We start from the raw sequence: 22505 nt of genomic DNA on the forward strand, positions 1-22505 counted from the left end.
GAAGCACAAAAAAGGCAGGAACAGCCATTTTCATCTCTGAAGCAATAGACTTTAAGCTAAATAAAGTAATAAGATACGCAAGGCCATTACATAATGATTAGAGGATCAGTCAACCAAGAAGATTTAAGAATCATTAACATCTATGCACCCAATAAGGGAACCATTTAAATACATCAAACACCAACTTCTACTAGCGTTTGCCAAACACCAACTGAAAGAACTACAAAAATAATCAATAGTAATACAATAATAGTGGGAGGTTTTAACACCCCACTCTCACACTTAGACAGATCCACAAAGAAAAGTATCAACAAAGAAACAAGAGAATTAAATGAAGAGATGGACAAACTAGACCTCCGGACATTTTCAGAGTTCCTCAACCCATAAAACTGAAATACACGTTCTTTTCAAATCTGCACAGTACAGCCTCAAGGATAGACCACATGTAAGGCCACAAAGACAGTACCAACAAATTCAAGATCATTGAAATCATCCCAAGTATCTTCTCAGACCACAATGGAGTTAAGCTAACATTCAACTACAAACAGGAAATAACTAAAGTCACAGAATTTGGAAGCTCAACAACATGCTGTTTCAAGGAAATAGAAAATGATACCAAGAAATGGAAAGACATCACATGCTCATGGATTGGAAGAATAAATATCACCAAAATGAATATTCTCCCAGAGCCATATACAAATTTAATGAGATACTCATCAAAGTTCCACCAAAATTTTTCAGAGAACAGAACAAAAATTACAATTATTTTATCTGGGACTATAAAACACCTAGAATTGCCAAAACCAATCTTAAGGAAAGGAAAATGAAATGGAGCCATCAAACTCACAGATCTCAAGCAATATTATAAGGCAATCATCATCAAAACAGCCTGGTACTAGAACAAAAATAGGTGTATAGACCAGTGTAACAGAATTTAAAGCCCAGAGCTAAATCTCCACACCTATGGACATCTAATTGTTGATAAAGGAGCCGAAAGTATTATATAGAGGAAGGTGGCTCTCTTCAATAAATGATGCTGGGAAAACTGGGTTGAAATATGCAAAAAAAAAAAAAAAAAAAAGAAACCAAACCACTTAACAAAAGTCAACTCCAAATGGATCAAGGACCTGGATGTTTGAGCAGAAACTATTAAATACTTAGAGGAAAACATTGGTGGAACACTTTCCCACCTAAAACTCAAAGACATCTTTGATAATACAAACCCAATTGCAAAAATAAAATAATAAAAATAAAAACAAAAATCAATCAATAGGACTACATCAAATTGAAAAGCTTCTGCACAGCCAAAGTAACCATCACATCACACAAACATAGAGACCTCTCACAGAATGGGAGAAGGTCTTCACATGCCATATATAAGACAAGAGATTAATACCAGTCAAACATTAGTAAAACCATGGTCTCCTTGGAATATACCTAAAATAGATATATACTAAGCTTTTCACAAAATGGAGACCCAAAACCTCATCTGTTATACCTCTGCTTTTAGGTTCCTGATTATTAGAAAATTTTTTCTCCCTTATATCTTAATGGTTTTGCAGCCTCCAAGTTGCAGATGCTATTATGATGCCAACCTGACTTACTGGGCTGATGACTTCACCAATTTATCCTAGAACCCCACCTCTCCAGAGATCTGCCTCACTAGAGACAGATAAGGACAGGCTGGGAGTATGGGTCAACTGCCAATACCCATGATCAGTGGAGAAGCAATAACAGAAGCCAGGCCTTCCACCTTCTGCACCTCAGAATGACCCTGGGTCCATGCATAGAGGGAGCATGAATAGGAAAGTTTTCAAGGATGAGATGGGATACTGAAATCTGTTAGTGGAAATTGTATGGAATTGTACCCCTCGTACCTTATGGTCTAGCTGATATTTTTTATTTTATGAATAAATTTAAAAAATTGTTTCTTTTGTAGTCTCACTGCATTGAATGAATCTCCAATGCAGTAGTCTCTCTCTCTCTCCACCCTCTCCCTCTCCCTATCTCTCTTTCCTTTTCCCCTATCTCTTTCCTCTTCTTGAATAACACTAAAATTTCTATTGTATTTTCAGCCTACATCAAATAAATTCTTGCTTGCTTCTGTATTTTATGTCTCTTTAGCTATTCGTGTCTTTTTATTATTTATTTAGAAAGGAGACATTAACAAAACCATAGGATAGGAGGGGTACAACTCCACACAATTCCCACCACCTGATCTCCATATCCCATCCCCTCCCCCTGATAGCTTTCCATTCTCTATCCCTCTGGGAGTATGGACCCAGGGTCATTGTGGGTTGCAGAAGGTGGAAGGTATGGCTTCTGTAATTGCTTCCCCACTGAACATGGGTGTTGTCTGGTTGATCCATACTCCCAATCTGCCTCCCTCTTTCCCTAGTAGTGTGGGTCTCTGGAGAAGCTGAACTCCAGGACACATTGGTGGGGTTGTCAGACCAGGGAAGTCTGGTCATCAACATGCTGACATCTGGAACCAGGTGGCTGGAAAGAGAGTTAACATACAAAGCCAAACAAATTGTTGAACAATCATGGACCTAAAGACTGAAATAGTGCAGATAAAATGTTGGGGGTACTCACTGCAGACTCTTGTATACTTCTGCTTTCAGGTATATATTTTTCCCTGGTTTATGGAAATGTGCGAACATATGCTCTATCTCAGGGGGCCTCGTCCATATCTAGGTTTGGGGACTGTACTGGGGAGTGGACCACCTGAAATGGAATTAGAGAATACTATGAAAGGAAAGGTCTCACCTGAATAATAAAGCTGAAGGGTTGTCATTCCACACCTGAAGTCTCTGGCCACAGTCTGAAGTGAAGCATGCTGGGGTGGCACTCCTTGCATTGATTATGTTGCTATCAGCGGATGCAATATTATTTGATATGAATTGAGAGAAGCATGCAGGAAAGTGGGCCCCACCCTAAGGTGCCAGGACTGGGGGAAATATAGGCTCTATTGTGGAAATGTGAGGTTCCTGCTGTCTTAGGGTTCAAGATAGATAGTTATTGTTATCATCACATTATTTGGTAATTGGGTTAACTTTGAAAAGTCCCTTTGTTAGGGTTTTCTGTATAATACCCTGCATCTTGTATACAGCTGTGCCACTGGTTGCTTCTGTTCTACCGGGTCTAGACTTTTGAGAGAGTCAGCATATCAAAGACTCAGCCTATGTATTAAGAAGACTCAGACTGTGTTTTTAAAAGTTCGAGACATATAATCAATTTTTCCCTCTCATATTAGTTAAATAGTGGTTTATATCCCTACACCTCAATAGGAGTGTACATAAACACCATTCCCACCATCAAAGGACTGTTCCCATCGTACTACCCACCTACACCTTCCCCCCTCAACCCCACTGCTCTGGGAAGCCAAATGTCCACCCTCACCATCACCACATGGTTTTTACTTTGGTGCCTACTCTCAATTTATTCAGATCCTTCTTTTAGTTTCCCTTTCTGTTCTTCTTTCTCAACTTTGGTTGATGAGCTTGTTCATCCCATACTCATATTTATCTTTCTGATTTAGCTCACTTAACATAATTCCTTCTAGTTGCTTTAAGTTTCCTTTGTTCCTCTTCCTCTAAGTTCTTTAGGTGTGCAGTAAGGTTGCTTATTTGAGTTTTTTCTTGTTATTTAATATGTGATTGTATGGCTATGAGTTTCCCTCTCAATACTTCTTTAGCTGTGTCACAAATATTTTGATAGCTTGTGTCTTCGTTTTCATTTGTTTCCAGGAAAATTTGAATTTTTTGCTTGAGTGTCTTTCTGACCCAGTGGTTCTTAAGCAGTATGTTTTTTAGTTTCCAAATTCTGTGTCTTTTAGTAATTTTCTGTTTGTTGTTTAATGTTAGCTTTACTCTACTGTTGTCTAGGAAGAAAACTGGGATGATTTCAATGCTCTTGAATTTGTTGATGCTGTCTTTGTGGCCTAACATGTGGTCTATCCTTGAGTATGTGTTGTGTGGATTTGAAAATAATGTGTATTCCAGTTTTTTGGGGTGAAGAACTCTGAAAATGTCCAAGAGGTCTAGTCTGTCCATCTCTTCATTTAATCCTCTTGTTTCTTTGTTGATTCTCTCTTTTGTTGATCTGTCTAAGTGTGAGAGTGGAGTGTTAAAGTCTACCACCATTACTGTATTATTATTGATGTATTTTTGAAGTCCTTTGAGTAGGTGCTTGATGTATTTAGATGGTTCCCTTATTGGATGCATAGATGTTAATAATTGTTAAGCCTTCTTGGCTGATTGATCTTCTAAGCATTATGTAATGACCTTGCCTATCTTTTATTACTTTATTTAATTTAAAATCTATTGTGTCAGAGATGAGAATGGCTGTTCCTGCCTTTTTTGTGGTCCCTTAGCCTGTATGATAGTTTTGCATCCTTTCACTTTAGGTCTGTGTTTATCTTGTTGGATCTAGTGGGATTCTTGCAAGCAGCATATGGTTGGGTTATGTTTTATGGTCTATCCTCCCACTCTGTACCTTTTGATGGGTGAATTTAATCCATTGACATTTACTGATATTATGGACTTAATGCACTGTATTGCCATTATTCAACTATTTTTTATTTGCTCTGATATATTTCAAGTATTGTAGTGATGTTCTTGCTTATTAGAGGTCTTTCAGAACCTCTTTCAGGGCCAGTTTGGTGATGGTTGCCTCCTTTAACTGTTGTCTGCCTAAGAAGGTTTTGATCCCTCCGTCTAGTTTGAATGAAAGTCTAGCAGAATATATTATCCTTGATTGAAACCTTTTATCATTCAGGGCTCAATAGATATCTTGCCATTTTCTTCTGTCTTTTAGAGTTTGAGTGGAGAAGTCTGCTGAAACTCTTATGTTTTCCCCTGTATGTGACTTTTTGTTTCTCTCTTGCAGCCTTTAAATCTGTTCTTTATCCTTACTTCTTTTCATTGTAACTATGATGTGTCTTGGTGTCTTCAGGTCTGGGTTGATTCTGTTTGGGACTCTCTGGGCCTCTTGAATCTTAATGTCCTTTCTGTTGTTCAGGTCTGGAAGGATTCTTCTATAATTTCTTCTATAATGCTTACTTCCCCTTCCTCTCTTTCTTTCTCTGGAAGGCCAATTATACTAATGTTACTCCTTTTAAGATCATCCCATATGTCTCTGTTGTTGTTTCCAGTGTCTCTCAATCTCTTTTTGAGCTCTTTTACCTCTTTCTTAGTTTTCTCTAGCTCATCTTCTGTCTGGCTAATTCTGTTTTCTGCTTCTGTTAGTCTGCTTTCCCTTCCCTCAGCTTCTTTCTTCAGTTCAGCTACTTCAGCTTTCAGTTCTCTAATTGCCTCAAGGTAGTTAGTATTTTCCTTGAGGGTCTCATCTATTGTTTCCCTAATACTGCTAGCCCTTTCCTCCAAAGTTGTTTTCATTTCTATGATTAATAAGTTTATTATTGCTTGCATGCTTTTCTTATCTATAGTTACTTCTAGCTGATTTTTAGTTTCTTCTAGGCTCATGTCTTCATTCATTGTAGTAGCAGTTTTATTTTCTCTTAATCTGACCATATTTTTTATTAATGTGTTTCTTGTTTTTATGTTCTGTTGTTCCTCAGTTGTTGTATTTTGAGTACAAGCCACGCTATACTAAATACCTATGTGACAAATGCAATCACCACCTGGAAATCACAATAGTAACTGAAGCAATTATTGAAGCAGTTTAACCAATACCAGTTATCCCAACAATGTCTCCAGTCCAAGAAAAAATAGCAACAAAATCCAAATGAAAAAGAAAGAGAAGAGAAAAAATGGATAGCAGGAGTAGAAAATTATGCAAATCTACTGTACACTGTAAATTCTAGGGGTAGCAAGAGGAGAAAGGGAAGGTGAGCAGAGACACACACAAAGAAAGTCCACTCTGAGTCAGATTTCTTCCCCCCAAAAATTCACAAACGAGTATCAGTGAATTAAGAAAGCAGAGGAAGGAGAACAGAAGAAAGGAATACAGGGGGGAAAAGAGAGAAAGAAAAATCATAAAAAAGAGCAGTGAAAGAAAAGTTATTTATTTATTTTTAGTTAGCCAGGAGGAGGGAGAAAGGGGAGAGTGGATAGAGGAGGTATAAAGAGTGAAACAAGTTTCTCTTACAATGGATAAGTCACCCTGTCACCTAGCAATGAAAAATATACTAAGAGTTAATTTTGGTCAAACTGGGGGGGGGCAAAGGGATATGCATATATATAATAGTAATAATAAAATAGAACATAGTAAAAAGCCCAAACAGAGGGTCTGAAGCTTGAAAGGCTTCCAGTTAGCTCAGGCACAGTGAGCCTAGACAATCGATTGAAAAAAAAAAAAATTCCAGGCAGTCTTTCCCAGGCAGGGTGAGGCATTGCTTGGTCAGATATTTGTCACTCCAATTGGGCATAAGTCACTTACTTATAGAAAAAATATAGCCAATGGATTTATAAAAGAACAGGATTGGAATGGTACCTCTGGTGAGGCAGGAATCTTGGTAAAGAAAAAAGGTCAGCGGGGATCCTGCTAGCAGTGGCTCTCTACCCCTGGGGTCTGGTTATGGGAGGGGAAGAGAAATAATAAAAAAAATTCCTTTCTTTTTGCTCTATTTTCTAACCCAAATTGAGCTATAGTGACCTCTTTGGTGTTACACTTAGAAGGCCTTGTTCACCGTCCTGCTGAAGGCCATGATCTTACCCATTCCAGCAGTTGTTGTCAGAGTTCACGGAAGCAGCTGCTTCAAAGTCGCAATCTTGGCTCTGCCCACCCCCAGCTATTCCTGTCTTTTATACAATTATGTATGACTCCTTATCATCTGTCTTTCAGCTGGTAGATAACCTCTTCAGCTATATGAAATCACTTTGCTTACCCATGATGTTTTACATTTTAAATATTTGACATATTAGTTTTAGAATTTTTACAGCTTTTCTGATGAAATTTGCTATCTTGATTTTTTTTAATTATTTGAAGAAAGTATTAGAAATATTTATAGTCTAAAACTTATAATTCCACTGCTGTATCTGAATTTTGTGGTGTGTTTTTTCTATTGTCCATTGATTCTGCATGATTTCCTCATGGGTTTTGTCTGACTTGTTTGCCTAGACATGTTTTATTTTTTGCTAGATTCCAATCTTCAAAGATATCTGTAGCCATAACTGAAAGTCTGTGGCAACATTACATTTCTCCAGGGAGGATCGTCACACACATATGTGAAGCAGTCACAAGTCTATAACTCACACCACCTTACTGTCAGTGCAACTTCTGAGGCTGCACCTGAACACAGGCAAAGGCACTCAGTGCACAAGAGATTTGCTTTACATCAGCCTGACTCTTCTCTGAAAGTGTCTCTTTTTGGAGTATGACTGAAAATGATGAGTGGTGAGTGACCTTGGATTGGCAAGGATCTGAAAGATGACTTCCACTCTTCTCCTGATAGTCTTCCAAATGTTACATTGTTTAAAGAGTTTCCTTTGATTAACCTCAGTGCAGAAAAGACATTGAGTACAGAAGTTATTTTGAAGTGGGTGGAACTTCTTGAAAGCTCATAAAGATCTTGGCACTGCTCATGAAATTACCCATTTCCAATTAGAATTACCTTTAAACCAATAATCTAAAAGCAGAGTTGTATCATTTTCTCTAAAAAATTATGGCATGGAAATTAGGCAGTAGGTCTGTAAATGTGTTCTAGACTAACTTCTACTTACCTCTCACCCGTCATATTATCATACCATCTTCATTGACACACTCATATTTAAAACAAACATAGTTCAGTGAAAGCTAATCTTTGAAATGAAACAAAGCAAAATACCTGTTGTACTACTGCCGCAGCTAAGTTCCCTCCAGCACTGTCTCCAGCAACACCAACTCTCTCAGCATCTACGCCATATCTTTCAAGAACATCTTGACGTAAGAACCATTTGACTGCATGGTAGACATCTTCAAATTGATTTGGGAAGTGATATTCAGGTGCTAGTCTGTAGCTATGGACAGAGATATAAGCTTTATTTTATTTTAATAGATTTAAAATAGTTACTCAAGAAATGTTGCACTATATACATTTCAGATATGCATCACTGTATATCCATATCTATCCATCTTACTCTTTGTTCTCATGAATTGTCCCAGTTTACTTGGTCCTTCATGTAACTACCACATGGTCTATAGTTTTAAGTGGTTTTCTGTTTTTTTTTGTCTATTTCTTACTTTATGTCATCCATCTTTTGTTTTCTCTGTATAGGACATACCAATGCAATCATACATTGGCTGTTTATCTTGCTCAATCAGATTTATGTCACAAAGGCAGGATTCAAGTCCCTGGTTCCCACTTGCAAGGGAAAATTTCATGAGTGGTGAAGCAGCACTGCAGGTATATATTTTTTTCATTCTCCTCTATCTCCTCCTTCCCTCTAATTAATTTCTCTGTCTTATCAGTAAAAATAAATTTACAAATAAACAAGCAATGGCTATAGCACAGCAGCTGGTTATTGGTATGTTCTAATTCTGCTTTTAAAAACCCCTTCTGTTTCATTTGGTTTAAATACCCCCTGCTTAACACTGCATTCTACTTACATAACCACTGTATTCTATTTACATAACCACTGCCTTCTATTTACATAAATCACTTTTACATTTACATAAAGCACCACCTTCCCTCCAGGACATTGGTGGTTTAGTGATAGAATTCTCACCTGCTCCACTCCCTCTCCTTGTCACATCCTGATCCTCTCCTTGTCACACCCTGATTTTAACCAGTCATTTTTCTCTCCACCCTCTCTGCATCACATCCTGTTCACACCCTACTTGGGAAGTATATATAAAGACAACCTTGTTCTTTTTAGTTAATTGTTAGTTTAGTCTAGCTTGGTATAGATTGCGCTGCGTCCTGCATGAATAAAGAGATACTGCATACAGCTCAACCATGAGTCACTGGTCTTCTGTCTCCCGTTAGTGAAGCTCAGCCCGACATATGGCTCCTGAACAGGGACTGAAATAAGCCCTGAAACATGGACCAGCATCAACGTGGGACCTAACCCAACCATCACCCAGATAAGTAAACTTGGCTACCCATCCACCATGGGTTGCCTTTCTACTTAGGAAGAGGTTTGCCAAAGCCTCTACTGTTTCATTATGAGACAGTTTCTCTGTCTATGGAACATTTTACTCTGGGCAACACTTCAGTTCCCTGACCGGGAACTTTGGTTTCTTATGACCGGGATCATAGAGCTTGGGAGATGCACGGAGATTTCTCCTTGGACTTTCTGGATTCCCTCTCTCATGTTTCCCGAGGAAAAGGACTACATTTTGCTCCAGGCCACAATTTGGTTCTTTATTACAGTGATCATAGACCTTGGGACATGCATGGGGATATCCACTGGGACTTTCTGGATTTCTTCTCACATGTTTCCCATGGAGAAGGACTACTCTAATTTGAGGAGCATTCTCCAGTACCCTGGCAGTCCCCAAGAATGGAGACATGTGGTTAGTTCTACTCTCCTGATTGGATTCTATCTTCAATGGGAAGACACTTTTAAAAATGGGTGCCTGAAACAATCCAGCAGGAACAGTCAGAAGCACCCTAAATGGAATTTCGAGGAGCTTTTTGGACTAGGACGCCCTCCGGGGACTTTCGATGCTACATGGTGAGATCTGTTTCGTAAGAGAGTGATTTGAATGACTGAATCTCTGTTTGACATTGACTTTAAAAAAAAAATGCTGGACGCAGCCATGATTTCTAGAGACATCCAGAAACAATCCAAAAAATTGTTTTTTCCTCCTTTGATTTCTCTTTTACGTCTTGACATGAATCTGAAATGTCTAATCCTGAAAACTGTTTGAGTTATGGGTGGGGCAGATAGTGCAATGATTATGTTAATTATTCTCATGCCTAAGGATTCTACCATGGTTCTTCTGTTTACCTTTCCACATTTTATTGAGTTTAAACTGTTTAAACAACCTTAAAATCATACTAGAAAGGACTTCCAATTATAATGGAGTTATCAATTATAGTAAACTTCTAATCTGCTACAAGTTTTGTTTGACAAGTAAGTGAATTTCAGCTGTCAAGTCTTCACATGAAAAAGCATCTACTCAAATGAAAATCTCTGGAAATGCATTTGGACCCTGTTCTCTGACATCACCCACAAGATGGAATGACTACAACACACCCCGGATGGAATGACTACAACACACCCCCGGAAACCAATGATGTGACCTGGCACGACCTGAAGAAACAGATTCACAGACTCCAAAGATCACTCTACAGAAAAGCAGAATTCTGGTGGCCGACATTCCCCATCAAGACAGACATGCAGCGTTTCATCCCTTGGCATTTTCTTCCATAGCCATCTACTTTGGACTGACACTTCCATCAGACTTACTGGTACACACTGCTGTGTTTCTCAAAGACTAACTTCAGCCAATTGCCTTGAGACTTTATAGACCATGTCCTCTCGCCTGCAGGCTCTGTCCCCAGAGTCAGAAAACTCCCCCTTCTTATTAGGTTATGCCCACAGAGGCATGAAGCGCCCCAAGAGGCAAGAGATGCCCACAGAGGCAGGAAACGCCCTTTGAGGCAAGAGATGCCCCCAGAGGCATGAAGCGTTCCCAGAGGCAAGAAATGCCCATTCGCCTGCTAGACCTTGCCCTTTGAGGCAAGAAACGTTCCCCTTGGCATCACACTGGTTATTGCGGCTCACCTATTTTGTTTTCCATGTTTTATGCCAGTTCTTTTGAAAATGCATGTATGATATAGGTTTCTGTTCACCCCTACACTGCTATTCCCCTGACAGAGATGAAGCCTTTTACAGACATTGACCCAGTTATATATGGCCATAAAGTAAGAGAGAGATGTTGGGGAATTGTGAGGATGTGGTTGAGCTTGGAAGGGCTTGAGCTTGAGGGGTGTGTCAATCCTGTTAGTCTCTCTCTCCACGGAGAGGTTGAGCAAGGAGGGACAGTAGAACCCCCAAAAGGTGTGCCTCTTATCAGTCTCCCTGCCTCACAAAGTGCCCCGCAATCCCGATACTATGGCCATTAGTTAAAAAGAAAGGGGGAATTATTGGTATGTTCTAATTCTGCTTTTAAAAACCCCTTCTGTTTCATTTGGTTTAAATACCCCCTGCTTAACACTGCATTCTACTTACATAACCACTGTATTCTATTTACATAACCACTGCCGTCTATTTACATAAATCACTTTTACATTTACATAAAGCACCACCTTCCCTCCAGGGCATTGGTGGTTTAGTGGTAGAATTCTCACCTGCTCCACCCCCTCTCCTTGTCATACCCTGATCCTCTCCGTGTCACACCCTGATTTTAACCAGTCACTTTTCTCTCCACCCTCTCTGCGTCACATCCTGTTCACACCCTACTTGGGAAGTATATATAAAGACAACCTTGTTCATTTTAGTTAATTGTTAGTTTAGTCTAGCTTGGTATAGATTGCGCGGCGTCCTGCATGAATAAAGAGATACTGCGTACAGCTCAACCATGAGTCCCTGGTCTTCTGTCTCCCGTCAGTGAAGTTCAGCCCAACAGCAGGTTCAGTGAATAAAGTTTGGACTCAGAAAGGTAACATCCTTCATGCTCAAAACTCTACAAAAAATGGGAATAGATGGGAAATTCCTCAAGATAGAGGAGTCTATATATAGCAAACCTACAGCCAACATCATACTCAATGGACAGAAGCTGAGAGCATTCCCCCTCAGATCGGGGAATAGACAGGGCTGTCCACTGTCACCGTTACTCTTCAACATAGTATTAGAAGTTCCTGCCATAGCAATCAGGCAAGAGAAAGAAATCAAAGGAATACAAATTGGAAGGGAAGAAGTCAAGCTCTCACTATTTGCAGATGATATGATAGTATACATAGAAAGACCTAAAGAATCCAGCAGAAAACTACTGGAAGTTATTAGGCAATATAGCAAGGTATCAGGCAATATAGCAAGGTATCAGGCTACAAAATCAATGTACAAAAATCAGTGGCATTTCTTTATGCAAACACTAAATCTGAAGAAGAAGACATCCAGAAATCACTCCCATTTACTGTTTCAGCAAAATCAATCAAATACCTAGGAATAAAGTTGACCAAAGAAGTGAAAGACTTGTATGCTGAAAACTATGAGTCACTACTCAAGGAAATAGAAACTGATACCAAGAAATGGAAAGATATCCCATGCTCATGTATTGGAAGAAGAAATATCATCAAAATGAATATTCTCCCCACAGCCATATACAAATTTAATGCAATACCCATCAAAGTTCCAACAAGCTTCTTTAAGAGAATAGAACAAACACTACAATCATTTATCTGGAACCTGAAAACACCTAGAATTGCCAAAACCATCTTGAGGAAAAAAAACAGAAATGGAGGCCTCACACTCCCAGACCTTAAACTATATTATAAAGCCATCATCATCAAAACAGCATGGAACACTGGAACAAAAATAGGCACACAGACCAGTGGAACAGAATTGAAAGCCCAGAAATAAATTCCCACACCTATGGACATCTAATCTTTGATAAGGGGGACCAAAGGATTAAATGGAAAAAGGAGGCTCTCTTCAATAAATGGTGCTGGGAAAACTGGGTTGTATCATGCAGAAGAATGAAATTGAACCACTTTATCTCACCAGAAATAAAAATCAACTCCAAATGGATCAAAGACCTAGATGTCAGACCGGAAACAATCAAATACTTAGAGGAAAACATTGGTAAAACATTTTCCCACCTACACCTCAAGGACATCTTTGATGAATCAAACCCAATTGCAAGGAAGACTAAAGTAGAAACAAACCAATGGGACTACATCAAGTTGAAAAGCTTCTGCACAGCCAAAGAAACTATTAAACAAACAGAGAGACCCCTTATAGAATGGGAGAAGATCTTCACATGCCACACATCAGACAAGAAACTAATCACCAAAATATATAAAGAGCTCAGCAAACTTAGCACCAAAAAAGCAAATGACCCCATCCAAAAATGGGCAGAAGATATGAACAAAACATTCACTACAGAGGAGATCCAAAAGGCTAACAAACATATGGAAAACTGATGTAAGTCACTGATTGTCAGAGAAATGCAAATTAAGACAACACTAAGATACCACCTCACTCATGTAAGAATGGCATACAAAAAAAAAGGACAGCAGCAACAAATGCTGGAGAGGTTGTGGGGACAGAGGAACCCGTTTACATTGCTGGTGGGTATGTAAATTGGTCCAGCCTCTGTGGAGAGCAGTCTGGAAAACTCTCAGAAGGATAGACATGGACCTTCCATATGATCCAGTAATTCCTCTCCTGGGGTTATACCCCAAGGACTCCATAACACCCAACCAAAAAGAGGTGTGTACTCCTATGTTCATAGCAGCACAGTTCATAATAGCTAAAACCTGGAAGCAACCCAGGTGCCCAACAACAGATGAGTGGCTGAGAAAGATGTTGTATATATACACAATGGAATACTATGCAGCTATCAAGAACAATGAACCCACCTTCACTGACCCATCTTGGACAGAGCTAGAAGGAATTATGTTAAGTGAGCTAAGTCAGAAAGATAAAGATGAGTACTGGATGATCCCACTGATCAACAGAAGTTGAGTAAGAAGATCTGAAAGGGAAACTAAAAGCAGGACCTGACCAAATTGTAAGTAGGGCACCAAACTAAAAACCCTGTGGTGAGGGGTAGATATGCAGCTTCCTGGACCAGTGGGGGGTGAGAATGGGTGGGAGGGATGGGTCACAGTCTTTTGGTGGTGGTAATGGTGTTTATGTACACTCCTAGCAATATGTAGACATATAAATCACTAGTTAATTAATTTGAGAGGGGGAAAATCAATTGTATGTCTCAAAGTTTTTCAAAACACAAACTGAATCTTTTCAATATATAGGCTGTGTAATAGACATGCAGACTCTCTCAAAAGCCTAGACCAAGTAGATCAGAAGCAACCAATAGCACAGCTATATACAAGATACTGGGTACTGTACAGCAAACCCTAACAAAAGGTCTTCTCAAAGTTAACCCAATTACCAAATAATGTGATGATAACATTAACTATTGATTGTCTTTTGGAACCCTAAGACAGCAGGAATCTCACATCTCCACTATAGAGCCTCTACTTCCTCCAGTCCTGGCACTCTTGGATAGGGCCTACTTTCCCGTATGCCTCTCCCAATCCGTATCAAATAATATTGCATCTGCCAAACACAACCTAACCAACACAACGATTGCCACCTCAACATGCTTCACTTCAGACTGTGTCCAGAGACTTCACATGTGGAATGACAACCCTTCAGCTTCATTACTTGGGTGAGACCTTTCCTTTCATAGTATACTCTAATTCCATCTCAGGTGGTTCACTTTCTAACAAAGTCCCAAAACCTAGATATACACCAGTTTCTGTGAGAGAGAGCATATCTTCACACGTATCTATAAACTACTGCAAAATATATACCTGAAAGCAGAAGTACACTAGAGTTTGCAGTGAGTACCTCCCTAACACTTCCTCTCCACTAATCCAAGCTTTGGGTCCATGATTGCTCAACAATTTATTTGGCTTCTTATGTTAACTCTCTTTTCAATCACCAGGTTCCAGATGCCACCAGGATGCTGGCCAGGCTTCCCTGGACTGAAGACCCCACCAATGTGTCCTGGAGGTCAGCTTCCCCAGAGACCCACTCTACTAGGGAAAGAGAGAGACAGACTTGGAGTATGGACAGACCAGTCAATGCCCATGTTCAGCAGGGAAGCAATTACAGAAGCCAGACCTTCCACCTTCTACAACCCACAATGACCCTGGGTCCATGGTCCCAGAGGGATGGAGAATTGTAAAGCTATCAGGGGAGGGGATGGGATATGGAGATTGGGTGGTGGGAATTGTGTGGAGTTGTACCCCTCCTACCCTATGGTTTTGTTTATTAATCCTTTCTTAAATAAAAATTTAAAAAATTAAAAATTTAAAAAAGAAATATTTGAATGAAAAATTTGTTAAGTTATAAGGGATCTGGGAAAAAATGGTTATGATCAAAGATAGACCAATGCAGCTTCTTCTGAGAAAAAAAGATAAATAATTGAGAAGGAGCTTAAAAGTAGTAGTACACATTTGTGAAAGAATGTCTGTGTTTGGTAAAAATTGACAGTAAGAGATAAATAAAAGCCTTCCCAGGATTGTAAAAGTTTCATATCTCCAGTTTGTTAGTCATGTTTAGATACCACAAATTTGGAATAGAATCTTTGAGAAGATTTGTGAGTTAAGAATCACTGCAGCAATGTTCATCAGTTTAGGAATCGTGAATTCAAGTGATTAAATTCATTCAGAGCAGAAATTATACAGCTAGAGGAAACATAAAGTATTGTGACAATAGTGACCAGAATAGGCAGGGAAATAAATAAACTAAGAAGCCTGGGGGGGCTGACAAATTTTGGTAATGGAGAAGCAGGAGTAATCATCTGAATGAGTTTAATGATCAATTAATTGTGATTAGAAGTGTATTTTCAGGGAATACCCCCCCAACACTTCATCTGCACTATTCCAGTCTTTAGGTCCATGATTGTTCAACAATTTGTTTGGCTTTGTATGTTAACTCTTTTTTTAGCCACCAGGTTCCAGATGCCAGCAAGATGCTGACCAGACTTCCCTGGACAGAGGACCCCATCAGTGTGTACTGGAGCTCCACTTCCTCAGAGCCCCACCCTACTAGGGAAAGAGAGAGGCAGACCAGGAGTATGGATTGACCAGTCAACGCCCATGTTCATCAGGGAAGCAATTACAGAAGCCAGACCTTCCACCCTCTGCAACCAGCAAGGACCCTGGATCCATAGTCCCAGAGAGATAGAGAATGGGAAGGCTGTCAGGGGAGGGGATGGGATATGGAGATCGGGTTATGGGAATTGTGTGGAATTGTACCCCTCTTATTCTATGGTTTTGTTAATGTCTCCTTTGTTAAATAAAAATTTTTTTAAAAGAAAGGTAACATCCTGAGGTTTATAACCAGAATCATGTGTGTCATTATTCTCTGTTCTTATTCTCACTGATATATAAATATGTATGATACAAATATATAGATATATTAAGGAATGACCAACACAGCTGAGAACTAATTCTCACATATAGTACCTGTCCCAAACCCAAACACACCAACACAGCTCTTACTCAGTTGAAATGATAATGGCATCCAGTCTCTTAGCTGTATTTCTTGATAGAAGGTCATAAGCAAGAAAAGCTAAAATAAATTTAAAAAATCAAAGGCTGACAAATGGATAAATTGGAAGTTTTCATAAGCAGTTTAGTACTGAATCTTGTTTTCTCATTGAAAAATTCTAGGGCAAAGGGATTTAACACAGTATAAGACATGAAATCTCCACGGAGATTCTAGTATATATAGTGGCAATATTCTTGCTCTCCTCCACATGAAAATGATGTGAAAATACTGTATGATGTATGCAGATTCATTCCATTCAAAATTCATCTCTGTTCCCTTCGCTATGCAGGTCTTAAGTATAGAAAAAATAAATATGTAAATATGTAAACATAACTCTCCAATTTTCAGGATGTCATAGTTCTATTGGAGTCAGTGACAGGTAAGAGTAATCTATAATGTAGAAATAATAGGTGTTTTAATAAAGGACTGTTGAAACTGAGATTTGAAAACAGTATTAAAGTCCCTCAAAACTGACAAGTTAAGATAAAGAATATCAAGAATGTGGTGGGGAGAGCTGAACCTTGTTTTATGTATCATAGGTAAAAAATATATCAGAATACTGATGTTTCTAAAATTATATCAAATACATGAGATAACTTGACTCTACATTAATATATAAGTAAATTCTCCTTACTCTGCCTCTTACACATCTAATACCTCTTTTTCATTTCTTTTACATCTAAATTTTCTATAAAAGGATAGTCACTATTTCCTCATTTCTGATGCACCTGTCACCTTACTTCATTCTAGTTTTCACAGCAACAGCCTATAATTTCTGAAATGAACAAGATTATGAGTCAATATTAAATTTCATATAATTACTTTGGTTCGGCAATATACCAAGGCTTTCTAGTGTTCACTACTTTATAAATCAGAAAGTGTTTTAAAATGATTCTTTTAAACTAACACAGATCCAAAGATGTAAGTTTCAGACAGGGGAAGACTTGCATTATCTGTGATGATGTTTAACTGCCATATCTTCATGACATGTTGCAGTTAACAACTTAACAAAATGTATGTTATGTAATAAGTTAAAGTGATCATTAAAAAGCACATACCAGCACTTCCCAAACACCAACCACCACCATGAATGTAGAATACACCTCTTCTTAGCATCTCCGACTTTCGTTTGGGTACATAGACACGCACAGGAATGTTGTCAAAAGTGGTTTCCATCACAGAGACATTTTCATCTGAAGTGGGTGGAACTTCTTGAAAGCTCATAAAGATCTTGGCACTGCTCATGAAATGATTCATTCCCAAAAACTCAGCAAACAGAGCCTTAAAAAAAACAGTGTGTGAGAAGGGGTAACACACCTGGTTAAAATCCTCAAAAGCTATACTTGTCTATCAGCATAAATGTTTGTCACAGTGTCACAGAAGTAGTAGAGACCTAGAATCTGGAGCACAATAATTGCGGCAGGTAAAAAAAAAAAAGTAGCTTCAAGTTAGTGAAGCTTGGTGATTTAATTTGGTGGTTTCTAGAGTTATCGTTCTGCATATAGAGTTAAATCCACTCTCAGTGTAAATAACTTTGGTGGAAATTTGAGAAAAGGATAGGTAAAACATTAATCAAGCAACTCATAGACATATACAGAGAATATTTGCAGTGATCAAGAGAGAAACTAAGGTTTCTAGGAACCGGGAGGAGTTTCCAAATGGTAGGTGAAGTCTAGCTGAGTGCTGCACAAAGTCTAGAGTTTAACGAAGCAAAAAAGAACTCTCACTCTGAGTCAAAGGAAAAGACACTCCATGGAAATCAGAGGAATGGGGATCACTTGGTAACAGATCTCAATAGTAACAATAAGCAACTCTGCATATAAGAACTACTGAAAGATAAAACTCCTTGACTTTACCTCATTCTCCTTTCTCCCATTTTTTTTAATGAGGAGTTAAGAGAAGGGAGATTGCATGATGATTATGCAAAATATTTTCATGCCTGAGGAACCAATGTCCCAGGTTCTGTCCCAGATTTGAATTGAACAGTGTTCTGGTTTAGAAAAAAAATGAGACAAAGTCCCATAACCTAGATATACACCAGTTTCTGTGAGAGAGAGCTTATGTGCACACGTATCCATAAACTACTGCAAAATATATACCTGAAAGCAGGACTACACTAGAGTTTGCAGTGAGTACCTCCCTAACACTTCCTCTCCACTATTCCAAGCTTGGGATCCATGATTGCTCAACAAATTGTTTGGCTTCATATGTTAACTCTGTTTTCAATCACCAGGTTCCAGATGCCACCAGGATGCTGGCTAGGCTTCCCTGGATTGAAGACCCCACCAATGTGTCCTGGAGCTCAGCTTCCCCAGAGTCACACCCTACTAGGGAAAGAGAGAGGCAGACTGGGGGTATGGACCGACCAGTCAATGCCCATGTTCAGCGGGGAAGCAATTACAGAAGCCAGACCTTCTACCTTCTGCATCCCTCAAGACCCTGGGTCCATGCTCCCAGAGGGATAGAGAATGGGAAAGCTATCAGGGGAGGGGGTGGGTTATGGGGATTGGGTGTTGGGAATTGTGTGGAGTTGTACCCCTCCTACCTTATGCTTTTGTTCACTAATCCTTTCTTAAATAAAAAATTAAAAAAAAAAAAAAGAAAAAAAATGAGAGAAGAGGGGCTAGGTAGTGGTGCACCCAGTGGAGTGTACATGTAACCATGTGTGAGATTCTGGGTTCAAGCCTCTCAGTCTCAACAACAGGGGAGAAATTTCAGGTATAGTGACAACAGGGTGTAGATCTCTCTCTTTAAAAAAATGTTTTATTTATAAAAAGGAAACACTGACAAAAACCATATGATAAGAGGGGTACAACCCCATACAATTCCCACCACCAGAACTCCCTATCCCATCCCCTCCCCCTGATAGCTTTCCTAGTCTTTATCCCTCTGGGAGTATGGACCCAGGGTCATTATGGGGTGCAGAAGGTGGAAGGTCTGGTTACTATAATTGATTCTCTGCTGAACATGGGTGTTGATAGGTCCACCATACTCTCAGCCTGTCTCTTTCTTTCCCTAGTGGGGCAGAGCTCTGGGGAGATGGGGCTCCAGGACACATTGGTGAAGTCATCTGCCCAGGGAAGTCAGGTTGGCATCATGTTAGCATTTGGAACCTGGTGGCTGAAAAAAGAGTTAATATATAAAGCCAAACAAATTGTTGAATAATCATGAACCTAAAGGCTGGAATAGTTCAGATGAAGAGTTAGGGGGGGTCTCCATATTGTAGTTAGTAGTCCTATTTTAGTTATATTCCAAAGAGTCCATGACTGTACTAGTTTGTTTTTTTTCCTGAGCCTGACATCTGATATTCAGATGATGCCATGGCTGGAAAAAGGCCCAGAAAGCTGGATCAGGGAAGAGAGTAGCTCCCAAATATGGGACAGGTGTATAAATGCTGTTGACTCTTTTTTATCCCCCTCATTATCTTCTCCTCTTTATTTTATGTCCTATCAAGCAAAAAGAAAATATGGGTGGAATGGTTACCAGGAGCAGTAAATTCCTCATGTAGGCACTGACTCTCTGCAATAACCCTGGTGCTAAAAAAGAAAAAAAAAAAAAAAAAAAGGAGGGGGAGGAAATGGGAAGGTGAAAGTAGATATATAGCAGAGAGGTAAGAAAGTAACAGAACAGACCTTAGGGGTATTGAAATGGCATTCTGCATGCAGAATCTACTGAGCTGCCTCATGGACCCAATAGTGTTGTGCTTTCATTTAGTGAAAGGAAAAGAGAGATGAGTAACAGGAAAGACACCACAACAAGCCCATCATCTGTGGAGGTCCCAGGTGCCATCCATGGTGCTCCCATGGGGCTCAAACCTAGGTCTTCACATGGTTATGCAAGTGCTCAGCTGTGTGAGCTGTCTCTCACCCATTCCCTTCAGTCATTCTTACAGCAGTTAGTCCCAGAAAAACTATCACATTCAAATGAAACAATGAAAAAAATTAATGCATAACTAAAATGGAAGCAATTTCCCATACACCAGAAAGTAAAGTAGAAATTTAAAGTCAATGCAAAGTGAATGAAATAGGATACACAATATTAGAAAATAAATTTGGAGGGCACACCCAGTTAAGCACACATAGTACAAAGCTTAAGGACTGGTGCAGAGACTTTAGTTTGAGCCTCTAGCTCCCTCAATTGCAAGGGGGCAGCTTTACAAATAGTGAAGCAGGTTTTCGGGTGCCTTTCTCTTCCCCTCTCTATTTTCCTTTCTCCTCTCAATTTCTCTCTGTCCTATCCAAAAGATCTGAAGGGGAAAAAAAATGTCCACAGTAGATTCCAAGTGCAAGCACCAATCCCCAGCAGTAACCCCGAAGACAAGGAAAAAAGAGAGAAAAAAGAAAGAAATCAAAACAACAAACCTAAATATATAGTTTTAATCATTCAAGAAAAACTTGTTAAAATAAGACTTGAACCTATATTCCTGTAAAATAGGCCCAAATTCAACATGTATATCAATATATTTATTAGAATCATCAATCATTAGATGAAAATAAGATTTGCATTACTCAAAAGATCCATCAAATGATGGAAATGTGAGTTCAAATGATTTTGTAATTAAAGAAATGCAAGAAAAGATAATGGGCCAGATGTTTAATATTCAGCTGCCTGGGATAGCTATCCCTGATTTACTATTTCGTCATGTTTGATTTTTACTTTTATAAACAAATTAGGTAAAATATCATACCAAAATATTATCAGTACATCTTGTACTCAACAGAATTATTGCTCAGGTAATATTTTCTGTATTATTCTTATACCAAATCTTAGATTTCTTCTGCTTATTTCCACTTTCATTATATTTCAGTTTCAGTTAGTGAAATTACAAATGTAGCCATAGTGAGCAGTATAGCTCTAGATTATTTGATTTGTCATTTTGTAGTGAAATAAATCTTTCTCACTGTGTGTGTGTGTGTGTGTGTGTGTGTGTGTGTGTGTGTGTGTGTGTGTGTATAAAAATTTCCCTGGTGTTGAAATCAATGACATCTTGGTGCCTAATGGAAATAATATTAAAAGAAAAATTATAACAGTATATGAACATTTGTTTGATTGTCTTTAGTGGCATATTTTAATTACAACTTTATTTACTATAAAAACACATAAAAGGGGCTGGGAAGACAGCATAATGATTATGCAAAAGACTTGCATGCTCTGAGGCCCTGTGTTCAATGCCTATCACTGCCAGTAGCCAGAGATAAGCAGTGTTCTGGTCTTTATTTCTCTGTATCTTCCTCTCTAAATCTCCCTCACTAAAAAATTAAATAAATATATAATTTTTAAAAAAGCAAGCACAATGGTGCACTTTTAGTACTGATCCATATGAAATCTGTCTACTTACTAATTTTAAAAGTCTATATAGAAAATATTTTTAAATATATTTCTTTTTTAAAGATTAATTTTATTTACCTCATATGGCATATAGAAAGTGACAATGAGAAAAAGACAGAGAAGTCAGAGCACCACTCCAGTGTAAGGGGCACTACAAATAGCATCAGGCACCTCAGACACACAAGTCCTTTGCTCAGTCAGCTCAGATATTTTCCAATTGCAAGAAAAATATTTTCAAGATCCTTTCTTGTACATCAAAGGAATTCAACAAGTTCAAACAACTAAGTTTACAAATCTCCAAAGGGTCTTTCCTCTCTTTTGATATATCAAGAGACACTCTACTACTTCAAGGTAAAAACAGAAAACAAAAATCAAAACAAAGAAACAAAAAAAAAAATCCTCTTTTGAAAAAATGAAAATCTGTACAATTGAGACCTCCTTCTGGTTGCAGATGAAAAAGAGCTGTCTTAAACCAGGAAGATTTTTGAACTAAGCTTATCTATAATAAGATATTCTGCCTCCCCCTACTGTAAACAGGGAATCTGAACAAAAGCCTCAATGTTTTTTGGTGCCAACTCAGAACTAGTTCACACTACAAGTTCAGGGCCCCAAATATCAACAGTTCCTTTCTTTTCTTTCTTTTTTTCATAATAATAAAACAGTACACACACACACACACACACACACACACACACACAGGTTGGCTTAGGATTCGGAGATGGAGAGAGGTAGTAAATGAGTTAAAATTATTGGGGCCAAACAAATAGCAGAAAATGGAAGGTGATTAAGCTTGGACTTTAAAGATGTCCTAAAAACCTTGTACAAACATCTGCAATTAATTTTATATACTACTTCACTATTAATATTTATCATTGGATTGCTTAACAAGAATGATATAAAATAAAACACTGATAAAGTAGATTGAGCTATTAGAACAGGTTTATTTCTTCTTCCTCCTCTTGCATTAAATATTGAGGAGAAGATGAAGTCAGTCTC

At 38.6% G+C, this 22505-nt stretch overlaps 2 protein-coding genes across 2 annotated transcripts in view; both read right to left on the reverse strand.

Annotated features, from left to right (window-relative positions):
- Positions 1–22505, reverse strand: part of LOC103119301 (arylacetamide deacetylase-like) — a 523062-nt gene that overhangs the window by 450607 nt on the left and 49950 nt on the right. The window lies entirely within an intron of this gene.
- Positions 1–22505, reverse strand: part of LOC103119300 (arylacetamide deacetylase-like) — a 41214-nt gene that overhangs the window by 4898 nt on the left and 13811 nt on the right. Inside the window, exons 2-4 of the mRNA XM_060196951.1 lie at positions 17240–17462; positions 16133–16202; positions 7790–7961 (exon numbers count right to left, since the gene is read on the reverse strand). Coding sequence (XP_060052934.1) covers positions 7790–7961; positions 16133–16202; positions 17240–17462 — 465 coding nt within the window. The remainder of the gene's footprint in view (positions 1–7789; positions 7962–16132; positions 16203–17239; positions 17463–22505) is intronic.

This window comes from Erinaceus europaeus, chromosome 9, assembly GCF_950295315.1.
Source record: "Erinaceus europaeus chromosome 9, mEriEur2.1, whole genome shotgun sequence".
Classification (NCBI taxonomy): domain Eukaryota; kingdom Metazoa; phylum Chordata; class Mammalia; order Eulipotyphla; family Erinaceidae; genus Erinaceus; species Erinaceus europaeus.